This window comes from Pteropus vampyrus, unplaced genomic scaffold, assembly GCF_000151845.1.
Source record: "Pteropus vampyrus isolate Shadow unplaced genomic scaffold, Pvam_2.0 Scaffold135, whole genome shotgun sequence".
Lineage (NCBI taxonomy): Eukaryota > Metazoa > Chordata > Mammalia > Chiroptera > Pteropodidae > Pteropus > Pteropus vampyrus.
The window spans coordinates 1,826,449-1,847,578 of record NW_011888916.1 but is presented as its reverse complement, the minus strand read 5'-3'; the positions used below and the strand labels follow the sequence as shown (position 1 = coordinate 1,847,578).

Below are 21,130 nucleotides of genomic sequence, written 5' to 3'. Positions count from 1 at the left end.
TGAATTTAACAAGGTTGTTTGTTTCTGAGGGCTACAAAGCAAATAGTAAATAGGACTTTAGACTGAGCCTTGGAGACAGAAATTGTTAGTGAAATAAGAAGAGAGGGGAGAAAAATAGCCGACATATCTGAGCTGCTACTGCCTCATAGGACAGTGCCCTATAGCCTGGGCTTCAGTTATCTAATAGTCAAACTGGCCTAGGGCTCATATTCTCAAAGACATTCAAAGTCAAGATGCTGGGGGATGCTGAGCCAGCAGGACTGATGGGAGAACTAACTCCAGGAGAAGCACAAAGTCAGTCTTCCTTGAAAGCCAGAGATGGTGCATGTCTATGTGGGATCCAAGGTAGGAGAGGATGCAATGAAATTACAGGCTTCTTCCAGTTTGGGGAAAGAATGTTGTGATCACATCAAGGTGAAAGTAAGGGACCGATTTGTACCTAATGTGGAGTGAGCAGGAAGTGACTTGGCAATGCCTTGGCAGTTGGATGCCAAGGCTGATGAGGAAGGAGGGCTGGTTTGGGTCAGATAGCGCCAGAAATGTCCCTGTGAGCCTTGCAAGCATCCCTAGTCTCTGCTGCCTCTGGAGGAAGGTGGGTAGAGTAAGGTACCTCCTGAGCCAGCATGATGTAGGGCTATTTTGAATGCAGCTGTGTGGGGAGAGCTCATTGCTGCTTTGTGTTTATTTATGAGTTGTTTGGGTTTATCCTTTCTCTGGAGACATTTGTTCAGTGAGCATGACTTGAGCCTCTTTCATGAAATGAATACTGCGAGGAACCAGAACTTGCTCCTGAAGAGCTGACAGCCTGGTAGACTGTAAGAGGAAGTGGCATAGAGTAGAACTTAAAGGAGCTGAGATGAGAGAGAAAGGTGAGAGCTGGAGAGGACAGGGCTGGAAAGGTAGCTTGCCTTAAAACACATAAAATTTTCTGAGGTGAAGAGGAGAATTGGGAGAGCATTCCAAGTGGAAGGGAACAGTATAAGCAAAGGCAAAAGCTTGAAGGGCCTATTCAGGCTTTACAAGCCAAGCATGTCTGTGACAGTGGATGCAGATGTGTGCATAAGGGCACCAGAGACAGAGGGGAGTGGCTGGGGAGGTAGGCAGATTGGTTAGAGCCAGATCATAGACTTTTAATACCAAAGAGGAGGTTGGTTATGATCCTGTTAGAGTGAAAGTTGGTGTAGGCTTGGGTGCTTGTCCAACGCTTATATTACTTGGCAAGGTCTGGCCTGGCTTGGCCTTTGGTCTCTGCATCCTGAGGAAAAGAGGAAGGGAGGCCAGGGGCCTGATAGTCTGTCTTCCTCCACTAGATTGTTAGCTCCAAGAGAATAAGGGTTTCTGTTCATTGAGGTACCATGCCTAGTGCATAGAAAACAAAGATAAATATTTGTGTTTGGGGCATGATAATCCTAGGGTAACCACCCAAAATCCAGGCCTAACTAATCTCACGTGACTGTCAGAGCCCCCCAAGACTGACCACTCGGGTCAGCCTAAGAGTATGGTTTCATCAAGGAGCAGGGTACCCTGTGGCAGGGAAGGATGGCAGTAATTTTATGGTTGGCTGGCCCCTACTTCTGAGCCACACTGTCTTCTTCTTTGGGAACCCTAGAACTGCCTGATAAAGAGGGATGAGAATGGTTACTCTGCTGTCATAGCTGACTTTGGCCTTGCCGAGAAGATCCCTGATGTTAGGTGAGTAACCTAATGGGTGCTGGGGTTATAGAAGGGACTGAGGCAAAAAGAAAACTCCAGCTTCCTCCCCAGAGGCCAGGACTTGGTCACAGCTCAACCTCAGCTCCCTAAATTTGGTCAATCCTAGTCTGTGCCCATCCTTAGGGAAGAATTCCCAGTATTCAGATATCCTATTGCATCAGCCAGTGGCAAGCTCATTTTCCGTATAATCTCACCCCACAGCATGGGGTGTGAGAAGCTGGCTGTGGTGGGCTCACCCTTCTGGATGGCACCTGAGGTTCTCCGAGATGAGCCCTACAATGAGAAGGTGAGTCTGGGGACCCCAAGACCTGGTTCTCCTTAGAATCTACCTTTAGCAGAAAGTGTCCAAGATCACCCTTAATGTTCAGGGTGAGGATCTATCTACGTCCTTCCCACCAAGGGCAGGGCTGGTACATGGTGATGAATTGAATGAAATATGGGCAGTAGGGCCCAGGCCTGGGCTGGTGGATATGAGGGGCAGAAACCCTACTTTTCACCCCATTGAGAGGGAAACTGAGGTCTCACTTCCAACCAGGCGGATGTGTTCTCTTACGGTATCATCCTCTGTGAGATCATCGCCCGAATCCAGGCTGATCCGGACTATCTTCCCCGCACAGAGGTGAGCTGCAGGCATGGGGATCAGTGCCACTGGGATGGGGCTGCTTTCGAGGATGTGGAACTGTTTTGTTTTTGGGGTGGAGTTGGTGGAACTTAGTCTGTATGGCTATTTCTCAGGGGCAGTTCTCAGCCTCTCTGAGCAGGCTAGGATAGATGAAGGGATTAATGACCTCTCTACCCATGTCCCCTGTTCCCTCCCCACCATACCCATCAATAGAACTTCGGGCTGGACTATGACGCTTTCCAGCACATGGTGGGTGACTGTCCCCCAGACTTTTTGCAGCTCACCTTCAACTGCTGTAACGTGAGTATCTTCCCCTGCTTCCCCGGCTTTGGTCTGGTTGAGATTGTAGGGAGAGGCTGCTAATTAATTAGGGGGCCTTATTTTCACTGATGAATGCCCATGTCTTCTCCTCTGGGCCTGTCAGATTCTCTAGAACCCTGGACCAAGGAAAGGAAAACCGCTTTGTAATATCTAATCTTCAGACTGCAGGGTAGACCCATCACCCCTTATCTTGGATGTTGATGGAGCTCTGGTCAAGTTTTAGTTGGACTATGGATCCAGCTGGTCTAACGTCCATGGGAAAGGCTCTTGTTAGCCTCCAGCTCTGGGGCTGGACCTACTCGTTATGACCAAGTAGTTGAGCTTTGTCTAGGTAGCTCCAAGAAACACATTAGCAACAGAATTCTAGAAAGAAAACCAATGTGAGCATACCCTTTCGGAGGGTTCTGTGCCAAAAAAGGGAATGACACACAGAAAGCGTACTAAGATAGGGGAAGCATCTTCCCTGACCTTAGCTCTGGGAATCACCCTCATGGTCTCTGGTCTTCAGAAAAGCTCTCTTAGCTGCACATCTGAGTCTTAAAAGATGTCAGAAGGACTCAAATGCCATCCTTGGGGTGGAGCATAGGAGGGCAGGGCTAACGGCTGGTGTGGATGACTACAGATGGACCCCAAACTGCGCCCATCCTTTGTGGAGATTGGGAAGACCCTGGAGGAAATTCTGAGCCGCCTACAGGAGGAAGAGCTGGAGAAGGACAGGAAGCTGCAGCCCACAGCCAAGGGTAAGAGATTAGACCAGTGTCTACTCTGACCCCAAGGGAGGAAATTAGGATGTGGGGTCTTCTCTTCTAGGGCTGTGATTATAGGATCCCATGTCCAAAAAAAATGTGGAAGGGTAGGAGATGATGGGAGAAGTACTAGAGTCTTAAGAACTGTGACTTGGTATATAGTCCTGCCTTCTCTGAGTCTGTTTTCTCAGTGAAATGAGACAACAGTACCTGCTTTGCTTTCCAAAATGAAAACACTCTGTGGTACAAAGTGTCGCTTCTATTTGTTATGACTAGTGAAAGTAACTCTGACTTGTGCTATTCTTCAGGACTCTTGGAGAAAGGACCTGGTGTGAAACGACTGAGCTCACTAGATGACAAGATCCCTCCCAAGTCCCCACGCCCAAGACGTACTATCTGGCTGTCTCGAAGCCAGTCAGACATATTCTCCAGTAAGCCCCCACGTACAGTGAATGTCTTGGACCCTTACTATCGGCCACGAGGTGGTGCTGCCCGCACACCCAAAATCAACCCTTTCAGTGCTCGCCAGGACCTCAAGGGTGGCAAGATCAAGTTCTTTGACCTGCCCAGCAAGTCTGTCATCTCCCTGGTATTTGACCTGGATGCACCAGGGCCTGGAACTTTGCCTGTGGCTGATTGGCAGGAACCCCTGGCCCCACCTGCTCGCCGATGGCGTTCTTTGCCTGGTTCACCAGAGTTCTTGCATCAAGAGGCCTGTCCATTTGTGGGCCGAGAAGAATCACTATCTGATGGGCCCCTACCACGCCTCAGTAGTCTCAAGTATAGAGTAAGAGAGATCCCACCATTCCGAGCATCTGCCCTACCAGCTGTTCCAGCCCATGAGGCCATGGACTGCTCTAATTCCCAGGAAGAAAATGGTTTTGGACCCAGGCCTCAGGGAGCCAGTCCATGCCTTGCAGGTGCCTCTGAGGAAATGGAGGTAGAAGAAGAAGGCTTGGCTCCAGTCCCCTTCTCTGTCTCAGGCATATGCCTGAAAACCCAGGGAGAGCAGGATGGGTGAGAGGGGTTAATCCCTGCCTCACCTTCGGGATGGACCTTGAGCTGAAACCACAAGGTCCCCTTGGTACTTAGCCTAGACTCTTCCCTGGGGTCTACAGAGCAGGCCGGCTAGGCCAAGCCAGGCTCAACTTTGGGGCTCCCAGTGCTCAGTGGCTATGTATGAGAGGGAAAGCAGCAGAGGCCTTCCTTGTTAGGGCCAACAGCTGATACCAAGCCTCTAAAATCCAGCAAGGAGCTCTGGTTCCCACCTGACCCTACAATGCACTTCCGCAGACAGAACTAGAGGATTCCTAGTTCTAGTCTGGGCTGGCAGGCAGCTATTACCCCAGGTTCTTCTCCCACCCCAGGTCTGTCTCTTGCCTTTTCCCAGGGCATATAAGCTACCGTATGGAACCTGGAGCTGACCAGAAGGTTGTAAAGGGCATGACTATTTCTCAGACCTAAAAACTGGGGTGCTTCTTGCCAGTATGTCTAAGACTTGAATAATTGCTGTTTGCACTTACTGCACGGTCAGACCACGTCACTACATTTCTATGCAAGGGGAGGGCAAGGCAGCGTGGTGGTCATGGCTCTTAGCTAATCTATTCAAAGTAAGATCCTTTCCAGTTAATTAATCTATTTTCATATTTATGAAGGAGTCTTAATGTTCTGCCCTATAAGACTTTCAACCTTGTGGTTGGGAGTGGGGCTGGTTTTGTAGGCCTTAGGGCCTGCTATATGTATTTGTCAACATGGGATACACCCAATTGGTTAAATGGTTTATATATGGACTGATTTTCTTCTCTTCCTGCTATGGCTGGAGCTACCAGAACAGTCTGTCTTTACAGAGCCGCAATAAGAAATAACCAAAGATGAAGCTGGTCAAATATTTTCATAACTTGTTTCTGTTGATTTTTTTGGTAAAACTTTCCCAAGACACTTCCAGATCTAAAAATAAAGTCGGTGTTACAGGTGCTGGTCAGCCTTCTTACTTGTCCCTTTGTTTCTCAGCCTCTGGGGTAAAGGAGAAGATCCAGGAGCAATGCAGCAGTATCTGTCAGGAGCCTCCCCTCCCCAACTCTGTAGTAGTTGAGAGTAGGACATTCACAAGCTAGTGACCCAGACCCCTGTCTCACCATCAGCTTCTCTCTCTTCTGGGCTCTGGGTACTAGGTAGAAGTTGGGTCAGCTGCTGCCCCAAGCCAACTTCATCTTCTGGTTATGGGCTTTGGAGGAACGGGAGAACTGGCTCTTGGCCACTGTGAGGGGTACAGCTTTGCCACTCAGGTATACCTTGTTGTGGCATTCAGGCAGCCAGGGTCCAGGGCTACAGGGCTGGGGTCCTTGGCTCACTCCCACATAGGCCATCACGTAGCCTGTCATAAAGGCATCAAAACCAGCCCGATGCAGTCCATTCCCAGGCACTGGGTTAGAACTGGCTTGACTCCTTGGTGTTTCTAAGGTAGCCATGTCGGCTGTTTCAGGCCTCGTTGCTTTAAGTCCCATCTCCAAGTCATTTTTGTGACCTTGCTCAGAGCCAGCCTGGTTGCTGTTCTCATCCTCAGCCACCTCCTGTTCAATTTCCTTAGCCTTGAGGCCATCCCCACAGACCTGCTTCATGGGAGGCTCATCCTCAGTTTTCTCAGAGGTCTGTTTCCCAGACAGGCCCAATAGAGCCCTCCGCCGTTTTTCTCTCCGCCGTCGCCGTCGCCGCTTATCCTCCATGGCAGCCTCATCAGTGTCAATGATAAGGTCAATATCATGGGACCGAGGACACTGTGATCCCAGGGGGCACCAACCATAGGCCTAGAGGTAGGAAAGAGGCTTACAGAGGGTTTCTAGGCATCAGAACCTCCCCTCCCCCAGGAAATGGGTAAGTGCTCTCACCGAAAAGTTGTCACAGACACTGGTGGAATGACGGTGAGTTGCAGGGGGTAAACAGCAGCGGTAGTCAATATGGGGCCTCATGCTAGAAGGATAGCTGCAGAACTCCAAGATTAGGTGTGGGCTGCCAGCTACCCGCTGCTTCCCATTTTCCCGCTCACTGCAATAGCATAAGAGGGTATTGGTTCACTAGCATATAAGCTCCATGAGAATAGGAGTTTTTGTCTGTTTTGTTCACTGCTGAATCTTCAGCACCTAAAACAGTGCCTGGCACATGGCAGGTGCCCAATAAATATCTTAAATGAATAAAATAGGTTTACACCAGGCCCCATCCCTTCCCCTTAACCAGTCCCTCACCATTTCCGGAAGGCATATTCTAGGTAGGAGGCCACAAAGCGGGCATGAAACTCAGCAGCATATTTGGTGTCATATATGCCGGCTGGGAACATTTCACACAGGTCAGCAGTGAAAGTTCCCAAGCTCTCAGGCAGGTGTGCATAGAAATTCTGGTATAGAAATACCAAGTCTATGAGACCATTGTGCAGTATCAGGGGCCGGCGGGCCCGGATTAGCTCCAGGAACAGTGTCCTCACTGATTGACTCTGGCTCTCATCACCCTGAGTAGAAAGAAAGGGGTCATCAGGAAGGGCAGAGTCCCCTAGGGAGCCTCTTTTACAGGATATTTAACCCAAACTCCCTCACCTGGATAGCTCTCCCTCCCTGCCTAACCCAGTTCTATTCACCCATGTATCAGTCTTGTTTCCCCAGCCCTGTCACTAGTGATTCCCCATACTCCCAAAGAAGCAGACCTTCCCAGTGCACCCAGCCTAGGGTAGGAAGAAATGAAGTCACAGAAGGGGCAGTCTCAAGGCTGGAGGCCAACCTTGTCATTGCCTTTGTGATATGGGATACCCTGGGCATACTGCCGGTTGAAATTGAAGCCATGCTGTACCAGGAACTGCACAGACTTTGGTTCTATGACATACTCTTCCATGCACAGAAGGGTCAGATTGAACACCTGGGCCAGGTATGAATGTTCACCCTAGGAGAGAAAAATGGTCTGTTACATAAAACCTGTGAGAGAAAACCTCATACCTTATGTTCCCCAGGATCTCAACCCTCCTCTCCCCCAGCCACAGACATGGGATGGGGTTAAGATCAGCCCATACCTTGTCTGGCTGCTGCTTGAAGCAGGCGAGGCCCAGGGAGAGGACAGAACGGGTCCTGGCAGCATGACACACGGCCTTGTAACGTTCCTCGACGCACCTTGGGGTTGGGTTTGGGGTGGCTGTGGCTGGGAGTTAGCCTCATTAAGGACCTAAACCACCCAGGCCTGTGACCTTCACTCCAGGGTTCAGGTCTGCCCACCACACTTCCCCCGATCCCGGCCCCCTGTCCGGGTTGGAGCTAAAGAGATCAAAGCTTATACTTACTGGTTCAGCAAACTCTTCCTGTCCCCAAGCCCACTCAGTTCCTGTGGGTGGGTAAACGGAGTTGAGTTAGGTCCCCAGCATCAGCCCTTTCACAACCAACTGCCCTCCCCATTCTCCAATCCTCACCGTGTCCACAGCCACGAAGCTAGCTGTCTTTATGGCTAACAGAAGGGATGGCCACATCTCCTTGAAGTTGTCACTTTGCACATCCACCACAGGAACCTGGACTACTAACTCCTCCCCAGATTTTGGGCTTTTGCTGACGCCACCTGGGGGCAAGGAGGAGGATGGATGTTAATGCTCAGGCAGGGCCTAGGGGAACAGATACGTAAGCTAACTAGGGCATGGTTTGGGGGTATGGGTGGAGGTAGGGGCACTTTCAATCAAGGCAAGAAATGGCAGCTTTCCCCTCAGTCCTTTGTGTTAGGCGTGCTCTACACATAGGAGTGAACAGTGCCTTGCATTTAGGGAGAGTGAGCCTGGCTCTTTCAGTGGCCTGAGACTTAGGGAAATCATCTATCCCTCAGCATCACAATCCGTGGAAGAGGACGGTTGAACTAGATGATCTGTGAGGTCCCCCCCCGCCCCACCATGTCTTGTAGAAACTATTTGGCACTGGTTCAGGAGTTCAGCACCTTTAATTTCCCAACAGGCTACATACTACCGTTCCCATGGGGCCCTAGCAGCCACAAGCGGCAGTAGCCTGTATGCCCCAGAGCCTGATAAATGCCCAGAGCTCCCAGAACGTCCCACTTCCTTTGGACCACAACTCCCAACCTGCCCCACTTAACGAGCTCCAGACTACATCTCCCGACAGGCCCCATCTACACTATGTTCCCAACACTCCAGGCTTTTGCAGCTGGAGTCGCGGTGCACACTGGAACTTGTAGTCTCCTCGTGGCTGGCTCAGAAGGAAGAAGCTAGTCCTCTGAAACTTGAGGTCCATTTCTAGAACTATGAGCCCGAGGCCTTCCCCTCTCCCGGAGAGCACAGGCTTTTAAGGCGGCCCCTGAAAAGCCACTCACCATCAGAGCCCACCGGTGCTGAGGCTGCGCCATCGTCACTGTCGGCAGCCATGACACCGCGCGTTCCTCGCCTGAGTAGTCTGTGGGTACGCAGGACGTCCGCTTCGTCTCCTAGCCCTACTATTGCAGTCGGGGGTGGGGGCCGGCCCTCGCCTCCGGAGTTGGTGACGGGCCGGATTTCCGTTCAGACCTCCCGGGTTTGGCACCGAGGACTCAGTACCAAGCGCGTTGGGAGCCTATTGGCTGTTGCTGTCCGACTCCCGGCCCCGATTGGCCGGAGCCACGCCCCTTGGGAAGCGTTGTCGCGGGACACGGCGTGGGAGGTAATTTCTTCGCGTACTACAGGGTGGGAACGTGGGGCTGGGCTTTGCGCTGTCATCAGTACGGCTCCGGGATGGGGTGGAGGTCCCCAGAGGAGGTGGTACCGCCGGAGCTAAGCTTAAAGCACGCATAGGAGGTGGGTAAAGAGAGGAGGGAGGTGGTGGGGAAGCATTTTCTGGGAATGGGTAAGTTTCTTGGGAAGATGAAGTTCACGGCGTTCCAGGAAGTGAAAGAGGCGGGGAAGGGGACAAAAGACGAGGCTGCGGAGGAGTTAGAGGCACCCGCTCACTAGTAGGGAAGCTTTTGAAATAATCCACACAGGTGATAATAAAGACTTGAATTAAGACTCCGGCAGTAGAGACGAAGAAAAAGGGACAAATTGTAAGCAAGTAGGAGATACAGTTTGACCCTAGGCGGTGATTGGACATGACTCCTGCTACCGTGAGAGTGAGAGGTCGCCTTACCAAGAGACCAGTCCTTTCCCAAGAGTACCTGTTCCCATCCTCGCAGCCCACCAAGGACTCTCAACCCTTTCTTCTTGGTTATTCAGTTTGTAGTTCATCTTCAACTTGGCTCTCAACTGAGTCTTTTTTTTAAATCATTATTCAGAATTGTTTGGATTTCTCCCATTCTAAAAACAGGAAATCTCCCTCGTTCCATTAATTAATTTAAGAAGTATTTATTATATACAATTTACTTAGCACTGTGCTCAGCTCAGGGGACACAACTGTCAACGAAAGAGACCCAACCTTTGCTCTCATGGAGTTTTACAGTCAAGTTGGGGAAGTGGACAGTGATCAAAGAATCACAAATAAATGTGAAATTGCAATTGGTATAAAAGCAACAATGGAGAACTACACAAGAAAGTAGGACTAGGGGAGCTGATTTGGACATTTAAATCAAGACCTGCAGAATTAGATATTAGGTAAAGCATAAGAGAAGAGCTGTCCAAGCAGAGGAAATGGATTGGGTGAGACCTCAAGATGGTCAGACACTTGGGGATTGAAGCGTGTATTTCAGGTTAACATGGCTGAGCACAGCGATTCAGGGGATGAGGCAGATGGGCCTCTGGAGCGGAGCCTACAAGGCTTTAATAAGAGGACTGACTGGCTTCTATTCCAAGAGCAATGGGTGTGACAGCCAAAGTCCTCCAGTAGCCTACAAGGTACTTTGTGATCCTGTGCCCCCCACCTTCTCTACCTCTCTGACCTTATTTCCTATTACCCCCTCATTCCATTCTAACCACACAGGTTTCCTTATTCCACAAACATACCAGGCACCATCCTTAGGGGCTCCTTCTTAGGATGCCTTTCCCACAGGTATCCACATAGCTCATTTCTTCTACTGCTTTAAGGCACATGTCAAATATCACTTTAAGGCCTACCTTGACTGCATTCTTTAAAATTGCAGCATTCCACCCCTTTGCCATTTCTTATCCCCTTCATCTGCTCTACTTTTCCTCTTTATGCTAGTATTTATCACCCAATATCCTATGTAATTTACTTATGTGTATTGTTTATTGTCTGCCCCTATTAGAATATAAACTCTAAGGGCAGGAACTTTTGATATTTCATTTAGTGAAGTATTTCAAGTATTTAAAACTGCTTGACACATAGTAGGCATTCATAAATATTTGTTCGGTGAATTAATGAAAAGCTATGGAAAGCTTTAAATAAAAAAATGACATGATCATGTCTTAAAAGATTGCTTTACTTTATGGCAAATGGGTTGTAGAATGAATTATGGAAGTGAGTTAGGTGAAGGAAGTTTGGTTATGAAGGGGAGAAGGGGGTGGGTCTTATTGAGGGCATTGAAGGAGCAGGACCCTGAGCTCAGACAATTTAGGAGGGACCATTCTTTCATATAATGTAGGAGAGGAGAAGAGTGCAGATGGAAGTAAGTTTGTACATTTTTTCTGTGAAAGAGGAAGCAAGCTCTTTTCATGAAAATGAGGTGATGAAGTCAAAAATTTGAGGGAAGTGTTTGAACCAGAGGTTCAGCAGGGACTGCAGTATAGCAGAGCGCAAGAGTGCAAGAATGCAGGCTCTGGAGGCAGACCTTGATTAGAATAGACAAAGTGCTTAATCTCTGTACAAGCCTCAGTTTCCTTATAACTAAAATGGAGGTAATGCTAGGTAAATTACCTCCATTTTAGTTATAAGGAAACTGAGGCTTATATAGAGATTAAGCACTTTGTCTATTCTAATAGGCAAATTGCTTATTTGCCTATTAGATTGAGTGAGAAATCTGGTAAAGCACTTAGCACAAGATCTGACATTTAGTAAGCACTCACTGTTAGCTACATTCAGCTATTAGAGGAAAAGTAGCCAGAAGTACAGTAAGGGAGCAGTGAAGATCAACCAGATGCATTTTCTCATTGCTAATTGCCACCTAGCTATGATTTTCTAGATAGGAAAAGATTAAGAATAAAAATAGTTCATCTCTCTTTCCCCCTGGCTTACCATCTACTCTCAGGCAAATCTTTCCCCCTCTCTGATCCTTGGTTTCTCCTTTCTATAGAATGAAGGTCTGGACTAGATGATTGTTAAAGGTCATTTTTCTGTAAATATGCTATATCTCGAAGTAAATAAACTGCCTACCTCTCCCATGCTCCTAGACACATATGAAGAACCCCTGTTCACACACATAGTCACAATAAGCATCAGGGATACACAGGTGCTCCCTCACAGGAAGCTTTGGTCCTTCACCCAGCCTAGCCCTGGCCTCCTATTTTGTGAGTGTCTCTAGGGCTATACTAATGCTGGTCCCTCTGAGGTCACTTGGAGAAGTTCAGCCCTACCAGTCATACCTCAGTGCCACAGCCAGTCAGGAGCAAATGTATGAGCATCTGAGGAGCCCTTGAGAAAAGCTAGACACTATGTGAATGGTATAGGGAGGGAGGTGGCTTTACCCCTTGCAGGGCCCCACGATTCAGCCTCATTGTGGCTGACTACTTTGGGCCTTTGTGTTCTAGGCCATCATGAAAAAGCCACGAGCAGCTGTGGGAAGTCGTCATAGGAAGAAGGCATCCAGCCAGGAGGGAAGGGAGAGACATAACCTCAGCAGCAACCAGGCCAAGCCTTCTGCACCTGATGGTGAGGAGCTTGGTTCTAGTCAAAGACTCAGGGGCTGGTTTCATTGACCATGAAACAGGGCAGATTCAAGCTAGGAAGGGAGCAGGGTGTATATCAAGGCATTAAGGGACTAATTAAGGATCTAATTCTGACATTCACGTGTGACTTTGGGATAATTGAATGGCTGTTTTCTTAGCAGTGACATAGAGCAGTAGTCTGTGCATTGCCTTCCTCATGTGGCTTTCATGGGATCAAATGAGTTTATCAGCCTGAAAGTATTTTGTAAACGGGAAAGCCCTGCACAGGTATACATTATGCTTGGCTAAAAATGTTGGATTTTTATTATGATCCAAAGACAGAGGAGCCAGCAGTACCACCCTGGGAAAATTAAGGCTAGAAACTTGGCCAAGGGTACACTCAGCTAGAGAACTCTGGTCTGACAATAGGTGCAAAGCTTAAGCAAAGGGTTGGGGGTGGGGGAAGCCTTAAGTGGGAGCAGACTGCAGCTAGGCTGCAGTGCCCCAGGTCCCTGGTGCACAGCCTATGCAGGGACAATTCCTGAGTTTCCTGAGGCCCCAGCAGGCCTCTCCAGGCGGCAGAAGAAGGTGGTATTGCAGGCCCCTGTCTCCTCGTACCATCTATTCAGAGATGAAGCTGAGGTCACAGTCTTCCGGGAGAGCCTGCTGAGCTGGTATGACCGAGAGAAGCGAGACCTACCGTGGAGAAGGCTGGTAGGCAAGCGAGGTACAAGAATAGCGAGGTGGGAGGCTGGTACCCAGTCCCCTCTACACTAACTCCCCATCTGGGATTGTATTGGCAGGCAGAGGGTGAGGGAGACCTGGACAGACGGGCATATGCTGGTGAGTACATCGGAGAGCAGAGCTGCTTTTCTTGGATGCCTTTAAGTCTGGGGTCAGGGGCTGTGGACTAGGATCAAGGCAGGTCAGCAGTGCCCTCATGCCAACCCCTCTTCCCCAGTGTGGGTCTCAGAGGTCATGCTGCAGCAGACCCAGGTTGCCACGGTGATCGACTATTATACCCGATGGATGCAGGTGACTACAGGGAAAGAAGGGGAGGGTCATGGGCCAGACCCCAGATGAGAACCTGTCCTATGGGGTAGGGGTAAAGAAGGCTTCTTCCACCGCCCTCACCCTTATCTCTTTTTGCCTGCCTTCTGGGTGTAGAAGTGGCCAACACTGCAGGATCTGGCCAGTGCTTCCCTGGAGGTGAGAGCCACGCAAAGGTAAGGGGAATGGGGACAACAGAGGACTGACCGCTGATCTCTCTGACCTCTGACCTCACAAACAGGAGGTGAATCAGCTCTGGGCTGGCCTGGGTTACTACTCTCGAGGCCGGCGGCTACAGGAGGGAGCCCGGAAGGTGAGCGGGTGACAGGGAGGGTTGGAGCCTCTGAGGAGGGACTTGGGTGTCTCTTAACCTTGACTTCCCACCCACTCAGGTAGTAGAGGAGCTAGAGGGCCATGTGCCACGTACAGCAGAGTCCTTGCAGCAGCTCCTGCCTGGTGTAGGGCGGTACACAGCCGGAGCCATTGCTTCCATTGTGTTTGGCCAGGTGAGCCAATAGCCCACCCTCTACTTTTTGTGTGCTCACCTTTCTTCCTTCTAGACCAGGCTGACTCGTGGACTTCTCTGTGCCAGGTAACCGGTGTGGTGGACGGGAATGTGGTACGGATGCTTTGCCGTGTCCGAGCCATTGGTGCTGATCCCAACAGCTCCCTTGTCTCCCAGCAGCTCTGGTAGGATATTGGAGTAATGTGGGATATTGGGAAGGGGGCTTCCAAAGGGCTTTTGGCTCACAGCAATGTTCCCTTCTTGTAGGAGCCTAGCCCAGCAGCTGGTAGACCCAATCCGGCCAGGGGACTTTAACCAAGCAGCCATGGAACTTGGGGCCACAGTGTGCACCCCACAGCGCCCGCTCTGCAGCCAGTGCCCTGTGCAGAACTTGTGCCGGGCATACCAGAGGGTGAGCCATCTGGGGTAGAGGCAGGCAAGGGTACTAGGGAGTAAACCCTGCCCCATGACATCCCACCCTATGCCTCTCAGGTGGAGTGGGAGCAGCTCCAAGCCTCACGGAGCCTGCCAGGCAGTCCTGATGTGGAGGAATGTGGTGAGTGCCAGCCCTAACCCCAGCCCTTCTCTGCACTGTCAAGGAACTGCCTGTGGAAGCCTCATTCCAGTTCATCCTACAAAATGAGTAAGATTCTGCAGAGCTGGGCCAAGGCCTACTCTCTGTGCTTGGCACCTAAGCCCACCTGGCCTGAGTGGGGCTTGGGGATCTCTCTTCCTAGCTTCCAACAATGGACAGTGCCAGCTTTGCGCGCCTCCTACAGAGCCATGGGACCAAACCCTGGGTGTGGCCAACTTTCCCAGAAAGGCCAGCCGCAGGCCCCCCAGGGTGGAATGTTCTGCCATCTGTGTTCTAGAGCAGTCCAGGGCTCTTGGGGACACCCAAATTCTGCTGGTGCAGAGGCCCGACTCAGGTACCTGGATCTTGGGAGTAGAGGGCAGTAGCATGAGCTAAAGGGGAGAAATGGAAGAGTCAGCAGCTAAGGCCTAACCTATACCTGGCTGCTCTCTGTCTCAGGTCTGCTGGCAGGACTATGGGAGTTCCCATCCGTGACTGTGGAGCCCTCAGGGCAGCATCAGCGCAAGGCCCTGCTGCAGGAACTGCAGAGTTGGGCTGGGCCCCTCCCAGCCACCCGCCTCCAGCATCTCGGGCAGGTGAGTAAGCAGTGGAGGAGCCAAGAGGGATGGCTTTTTCAGCCATATCCACAGGCCTGTTTCAGCCCCTTGGCCCTCCTTCCAGGTGGTCCACACTTTCTCCCACATCAAGCTCACATACCACGTGTACGGTCTGGCCCTGGGAGGGCAGACCCCAGTGACCATTACACCGCCTGGAGCTCGCTGGCTGACCCGGGAGGAGTTTCGCACTGCAGCTGTCTCCACTGCCATGAAAAAGGTACTACCTTTGTTGTCTTACTGTATTTTTTTTGTGTTTCCTATATGTTCTGCATGAACTTATTAGTATGTAAACAGAAAAAAAAACATTTTAAACAAAAGTGCTGAGTCATGAAATTGAAGACAGAACACAGGGCTCTGGCTCTTGGGGGAAGATGCCAGCCCTGCACTCTACCCCTCTCTTCTTCACTAGGTGTTCCGTGTGTATGAGGACCAACAGCCAGGGACCTGCAAGGTGAGTTCCCTGGCCCCCACCCAGCCATCTGTCCCTAAGCCTGAATCCACAGGTTTTCAGTGAGTTAAGTAACACATATTTGGGTAAACATTGTCCACTCCAGGTTTCACTGGGGCTAGAGGAATAGTTCTTGACCTGGAGACCTGATAGTCTGGGGTCCAGGTGGAAAGGGGAGAAAAGAGCAAATGATGGAGACAGTGTCACAGGTGTGTGAAATGTTCGTACTAGATTTTGTAGGATGTAAAGTAGAGAGCGCTCAGTTCTGTCTGGGAGGCAAGGATCAAGAAAGGCTGCTTGGAAGAAACAGCTGGTAATCTAGGTCCTAGAAATAAGTCATATTCTCTCAATTTGGGAAGAGAATCAGTAATAAGGATGTTCTTCCAGGCCTAACTCAGGCTAGTCAGGGCCGTGGTGAACACAAGGCCACTGAAGCATTTTAGGTGGAGAGAGGGGTCAGATTTACATTTAAGGAAGATTATCTCAGCCTGCCTTTTAGAGAGTTGATTAAAGAGGCAAATCTGGAGATAGGTTGGAAGCCTTATAACATTCAGGCTATAAGACTTAGCTAGACCAGTGAGGTGGGGGGAGGGGTAGGATAGGATTCTTTGCTGCCCTACTAAGTGCCTTGATCGGCTTCTGCACAGAGTTCCAAAAGATCCCGAGTGTCTACTCCGTCCAGCCAGAAGCAGCTCAGCCCAGGCCAGCAAGTCCTGGATAGTTTCTTTCAGCCCCACACCCGCACCGATGCACCTAGGTTTGACAGTGCAGCCCAGTGATGCCTCTGGAAGCCCCCACTCCTTGAGAATCCTGTTGTTTAATAAAGTGCTTATTTTTGCAGTTGCTTTGGAGATTTTCCACTCTCTCTCTAGCCCCCTTCCTCCTTACCTCTGAGGGACCCAGAAAGTGGTAATGCCCTGCTTGATCCCAACTTCCACTGGCTGAACTCTCAGCCAGCCCTGGGCAGATAGGGGTGCTTTGTCCAGAACGATGTGTCCTTCAACCCCAGGAAAGAGTGAGAAGGCAGCTGCAGGGAGTCCCTGCCAGTGGTTGACACCCTACACCCTCATTCCAGGTCTCTGGTCAGGTCTTGGAGCAGTGGTATTAATGTAGGGAGGAGGCAAGAGAATCAAAATGTTAAATCAAGCTATATTCAGAGACTGCAATATGATCAGCCCTGCAGCCAGGCTGATCTGGAGGACACCTTCAGAACAAAGGAAGATTTCTAGTAGGATTGCTAACAACCCATTCCCCACACCAGTGTATGGGGAAATAGGAACAACAGAGTCTTTAAGTGGCTGCCCTACACAAAATTGTTCATTCGCTATGGCTAAAACCATGGGGAATCTATGGATTAAAGCCTGGAAACTGCCAACAGGCCTTTCAAGCTACATACTCTTTCCCTTCTTCCTCACTGTATATCCATGTCAAAGGAAATGGGTAAACAAAGTCTTTAACTCACAGGAACTACAGTGATATATAAACCGAAGTTCCTAACACTTGGGGTCCCTCTCACTCTGTGCCTCAGAGAGGAGACCATGCTCTGTGGAGTGTAACCCTTTTTCTTTTTGACTCTAACTTGGGCGCATGTGTTGAATTCTTTCTACACTCTCTGCCAAAGGACTGTCTTTTCTCAGTGCAGAGCTTGGTCTCCCCCTTACTTGGGGAAATTTGCCCTGTCCTGTATCAATATCACTCTTTTAGCAGGTGGTTGGGCTCAGCCCTGATCTATTCCCTCCCCACCAGCCAAGGCTGCTTCCTAGGGAGAAGGAAAACACAAGGGAGAATTTGTCTTAAATTCCTACCTCAAAGATGAAACTTATTTAGGGATATATTACATATTTAATGAAACAATACAGAAAAGCAAGGGGTTAATAATCATAAAATTGGGGGTAGGGTGGAGGGAAATGGGGTCATAGAAGACGTTACTGGAGAGTGGAGTCCTCTCCTGGCATGTTGTCCAGATTCTTGATGTCTCTAACAAAGAATTGAGCAAGACACCGAAATACAGCAGAAAACAAAAGTTTTATTAGAAAGGAAAGTACACTTCCAGAAGTGGAAGTGGGCCTGAGCTAGAGAAGCGTGCCTCAAAAGGCCTGGTAACAAAGACTTCAGGGTTTTTATCTCTTTTTTGCTGTGGGTGGTTACTTTTCTTAGAGGAGTGGGCTTCCTTGATTGACAACTAAGTGATTCATCATTCTGCTTTCTGCGCATGTTTGTTCCCAGAATTCAGTCTGTCATAATGACATCAATGAACATCCGGGCATATGCATCATGTTATAATGATGGTCAAGTGAGTTGAAGGTTGCTGGGGGTCTTCATTGCGCAGGTGTGAGTGACTGGCTTAAACTGGTACCTAAATCTCTGCCTACTGGTTTCTTTGTGTGAGTTTAAAACAATGCCTTCTGGCTTGCTTAATTGTGGGTGGATTAGGGTAGACCCCTTCTGAGATAGGATGACCTCTGTGTCTTTGCAGGCAGACCCGAAACCCCCTAACTGACTTTCCTGCCTACCTCTTTCCTAAGAGCCATGAACCCCCTTATTATTAGTATGGATGTTGAGGGACGGGAGGTCACTTCTTCTGTATCTGCTTCCTGCTGAGAATGGTTGTAGTCCCTGCCTACAGGGGTTTCATGGAGTTCTTTCCCTTTCTGCCTAAATCAGGGTGGGGTCTTGAGTTTCCTGCTGGAGTGCCACCTCAGTCCCTAGACCAGGAAAAGAAAATACAAACTCGTTATTTGAATCATACATCTATTAATTTCTATTATTGATTTTCCTAGTAAGTGAGTAAAGGGAAACACGCTTGGTTAATATGTTTCTTAAAGAATAAAAAGAAAGACCTTTGGCTTAAAGTCTCCTACCCCCTCAGACTCTAAGGGCCCTGCCTGGCTTAACATTATTTCTGCTTAACAATGGGCTAATGACCTTTATCAAGAGCCAGAGGATCTGAGTCGCCAGGGCAATTATCAGGATTTGAGGGAGAGGGCCTTTTTCCAAAGAAAGGAGGGAAGAAAACTTAACTAGGTTTACTAAAAAGATTAACTCTGCAAGAGATGTCCCATTTCATTTCCTGCTAAAAGATTAAGCATTTACAAGTGATGTCCCGTTTCAGGAGGACATGAAAGGAGGCTTCAAAAGTATTCGTTATGTTTTTATCTCCTAATCGTATAACTTTTATATCTTCCATCTTCCATTTATATTAGATGTAAACTATGTAAAAAACATTTCATAGTTAAAACACACACACACACACACACACACACACACACACACCCACCCACCCACCCACCTCTTTGAACCTCAGTGAGAGATTCAACTTCTGGCAGGTACTGATGACATGGAGGCCACACTTGACCCCTAGGAACAAAGTCTGACTCTGGGCCTCTAGATGTTTCTCAGTTCTCGCAGGTTCTGTCCTGTGCTGGACTCCCCAGAACTCTAGCACAGGTGGCTGCACCCAGCTCCAGCTCTCCTTAGGTTTCCTGGCCTTTGGCAGCTTGCTCCTCCAAAGACTGCCACAGAGCCTGGATGTTGCCTTGGCCAAAGCCTGTGGCCCCCTGCCTCTGAATTAACTCTAGGAAGAAGGTGTCCTCTGCAAAGAGAGACTTGGTGAAGACCTGAAGCAAAAATTTGCCTTTTTCACCATCTAGTAGGATTCCCTGTTCGGCCAGCTTGCTAGGCTCATGCCCGGCAGCTAAGATCTGACTTTTCTTGCCTGGCTGCTGGTAGTAACCTTCAGGAGGAGTCACGAGCTGGCCACCGGACAACATCACCCTTTCAGTGGCTTCTATGATGTCGGGGGTATACAGCGCCACATGCTGCAGGCCTGGCCCCCTGTGCTGGGCCAGGAAATTCTCCAATGGGTCTTGTCCACTGGTGGCTCCTTGCAGGGGCTCGGCTAGCACAAGGGTGGGGATAGCATTACTTGGTGAAGTCTGCATGGCAATGAGCCTCAGCCCGCCTTGCCCAGATCCTGCTGCCACCTCGAGGCCTACCTCCGGATTCTCACCTGAGCTCAGTGGCTGGAGTTGAAAGCCTAGGCAGTCATGGAACCAGCGCATCAGTGTGGGGGAGCTGCCGGGAGTGCAGGCCAGGGTCACGTGGTCTACATGGCTGATCCAGGCCGGGCCGGTTGCAGAGGGCAGGGGCCGGAAGCCGGGCAGGAAGGGTCCGCAGTAATCGGCGCGCTCCAGCAGTGTCAGGCTGACGTTGCCTGCCGGCGAGCTCACCACGGTGTAGGTGGCAGCACCCTGCACATCCCGCACACTAACAGGAGGAACCAGCACTCTGCAGCCCCGCGGTGCAAGCGCACGGGTGGCTGAGCCCACGTCTGCCACTTCGAAGCACAGGTTGGTGGCACTGGGCACGGCGTAACGCGGATCCAGGCCATAGAGCGGGTCCCCCGTCCCCACGCCCTCGTTCACCAAAAACACCGCGTGGCCGCTGCTTAAGGCCAGCTGCCGCCAGCCATCTGCCTCCCGCGCCGCCAAGGGCTGGAAGCCGAAGAAGCGCTGCAGATCTCGGGCAAACGACTGTCCCGCGGGCACATGGAAGGCGATGTGGCACAGACGGCGGACGAAGGCGGCCATGGCGGTCTGGTTACTGACCCCAGACTCTCCTTCTCCTGCGGTCGCTCACTTGTTCTTCCGGACTCCAGAACTCTCAATCCCAAGCTAGTCGTCGCAAACCGGTGGAGTCCAGTTTTGCCCGCAGAACACGTTCCTCCTTCTTTTCCCGGAAGAAGTCACAGACGGACCCCTTGGAGCCTCGCAGTTTTCTCTACTGGGCTGCGCCACCCCACCCTGGAGATCCCTCGGAACCACAGGGTCTGGGCTGTGTGAGTGGTGAAAACTAAGAGAGCCGGTGCCTGCGGAGCAGGATTGAGGAGGCGGAGCCAGCGACTCCCCCGGGGATACTTTTCACACCCCACCCCCCCACCCCGCCTCCACGCAGTCCCCAAGGGTACAGCAGGGACGCCAGGCCAGGCTGTTCCTTTCTAGAGCTTCTAGCTAGGTCATACCGTCAGACACTGACCCTGGCTGCATCCCAGTAGTTAGTTGCCTTCCCTTCACTCCATGCCATGCGTTAGGCTCAGAGCAAAGGGAATTCTCCCCCAAAAGCAAAGACTTTCTTAGCAATTTTGAGACGGGACATCACTTGTAAATGCTTAATCTTTTAGCAGGAAATGAAATGGGACATCTCTTGCAGAGTTAATCTTTTCAGTAAACCTAGTTAAGTTTTCTTCCCTCCTTTCTTTGGAAAAAGGCCCTCTCCCTCAAATCCTGATAATTGCCCTGGCGACTCAGATCCTCTGGCTCTTGATAAAGGTCATTAGCCCATTGTTAAGCAGAAATAATGTTAAGCCAGGCAGGGCCCTTAGAGTCTGAGGGGGTAGGAGACTTTAAGCCAAAGGTCTTTCTTTTTATTCTTTAAGAAACATATTAACCAAGCGTGTTTCCCTTTACTCACTTACTAGGAAAATCAATAATAGAAATTAATAGATGTATGATTCAAATAACGAGTTTGTATTTTCTTTTCCTGGTCTAGGGATTGAGGTGGCACTCCAGCAGGAAACCCAAGACCCCACCCTGATTTAGACAGAAAGGGAAAGAACTCCATGAAACCCCTGTAGGCAGGGACTACAACCATTCTCAGCAGGAAGCAGATACCGAAGAAGTGACCTCCCGTCCCTCAACATCCATACTAATAATAAGGGGGTTCATGGCTCTTAGGAAAGAGGTAGGCAGGAAAGTCAGTTAGGGGGTTTCGGGTCTGCCTGCAA

General features: G+C 50.1%; 4 protein-coding genes across 14 annotated transcripts in view; 2 read left to right on the top strand and 2 right to left on the bottom strand.

The window, feature by feature from the left end:
• The window catches only part of TESK2 (testis-specific kinase 2), a 107,357-nt gene extending 101,981 nt beyond the window's left edge, over positions 1 to 5,376 (top strand). The window contains exons 6-11 of the mRNA XM_011367582.2: positions 1,610 to 1,692; positions 1,915 to 1,999; positions 2,249 to 2,332; positions 2,549 to 2,635; positions 3,279 to 3,396; positions 3,711 to 5,376. Coding sequence (XP_011365884.1) covers positions 1,610 to 1,692; positions 1,915 to 1,999; positions 2,249 to 2,332; positions 2,549 to 2,635; positions 3,279 to 3,396; positions 3,711 to 4,423 — 1,170 coding nt within the window. The 3' untranslated portion in view covers positions 4,424 to 5,376. The remainder of the gene's footprint in view (positions 1 to 1,609; positions 1,693 to 1,914; positions 2,000 to 2,248; positions 2,333 to 2,548; positions 2,636 to 3,278; positions 3,397 to 3,710) is intronic.
• On the bottom strand, positions 5,287 to 8,878 carry TOE1 (target of EGR1, exonuclease). 2 transcript variants are annotated; one of them, XM_011367583.2, is made up of 8 exons: positions 8,743 to 8,878; positions 7,844 to 7,986; positions 7,718 to 7,758; positions 7,454 to 7,550; positions 7,168 to 7,326; positions 6,642 to 6,901; positions 6,288 to 6,444; positions 5,287 to 6,206 (listed from the first exon to the last, which is right to left on the bottom strand). In XM_011367583.2, the coding sequence occupies exons 1-8, from the start codon at positions 8,792 to 8,794 to the stop codon at positions 5,586 to 5,588; spliced, it is 1,530 nt and encodes a 509-aa protein (XP_011365885.1). In that variant the 5' UTR covers positions 8,795 to 8,878; the 3' UTR covers positions 5,287 to 5,585. The 2 variants fall into 2 exon arrangements, with proteins under 2 accessions (XP_011365885.1, XP_023390793.1); XM_023535025.1 differs by lacking the exon at positions 8,743 to 8,878 and adding an exon at positions 8,353 to 8,441.
• On the top strand, positions 8,757 to 16,257 carry MUTYH (mutY DNA glycosylase). 10 transcript variants are annotated; one of them, XM_023535019.1, is made up of 16 exons: positions 8,757 to 9,065; positions 12,038 to 12,158; positions 12,720 to 12,868; positions 12,958 to 12,997; positions 13,116 to 13,189; positions 13,322 to 13,363; positions 13,446 to 13,517; positions 13,597 to 13,710; positions 13,797 to 13,894; positions 13,977 to 14,121; positions 14,202 to 14,265; positions 14,447 to 14,638; positions 14,743 to 14,879; positions 14,965 to 15,114; positions 15,308 to 15,351; positions 15,996 to 16,257. In XM_023535019.1, the coding sequence occupies exons 1-16, from the start codon at positions 8,793 to 8,795 to the stop codon at positions 16,240 to 16,242; spliced, it is 1,962 nt and encodes a 653-aa protein (XP_023390787.1). In that variant the 5' UTR covers positions 8,757 to 8,792; the 3' UTR covers positions 16,243 to 16,257. The 10 variants fall into 10 exon arrangements, with proteins under 10 accessions (XP_023390787.1, XP_023390786.1, XP_023390785.1 ...); XM_023535018.1 differs by having other exon boundaries at positions 12,717 to 12,868; XM_023535017.1 differs by having other exon boundaries at positions 12,678 to 12,868.
• A 2,564-nt stretch (positions 16,258 to 18,821) lies between these two features.
• On the bottom strand, positions 18,822 to 19,937 carry HPDL (4-hydroxyphenylpyruvate dioxygenase like). The gene has a single exon (XM_011367581.1). The coding sequence runs from the start codon at positions 19,935 to 19,937 to the stop codon at positions 18,822 to 18,824; it is 1,116 nt and encodes a 371-aa protein (XP_011365883.1).
• Between the last annotated feature and the right edge of the window lie 1,193 nt (positions 19,938 to 21,130).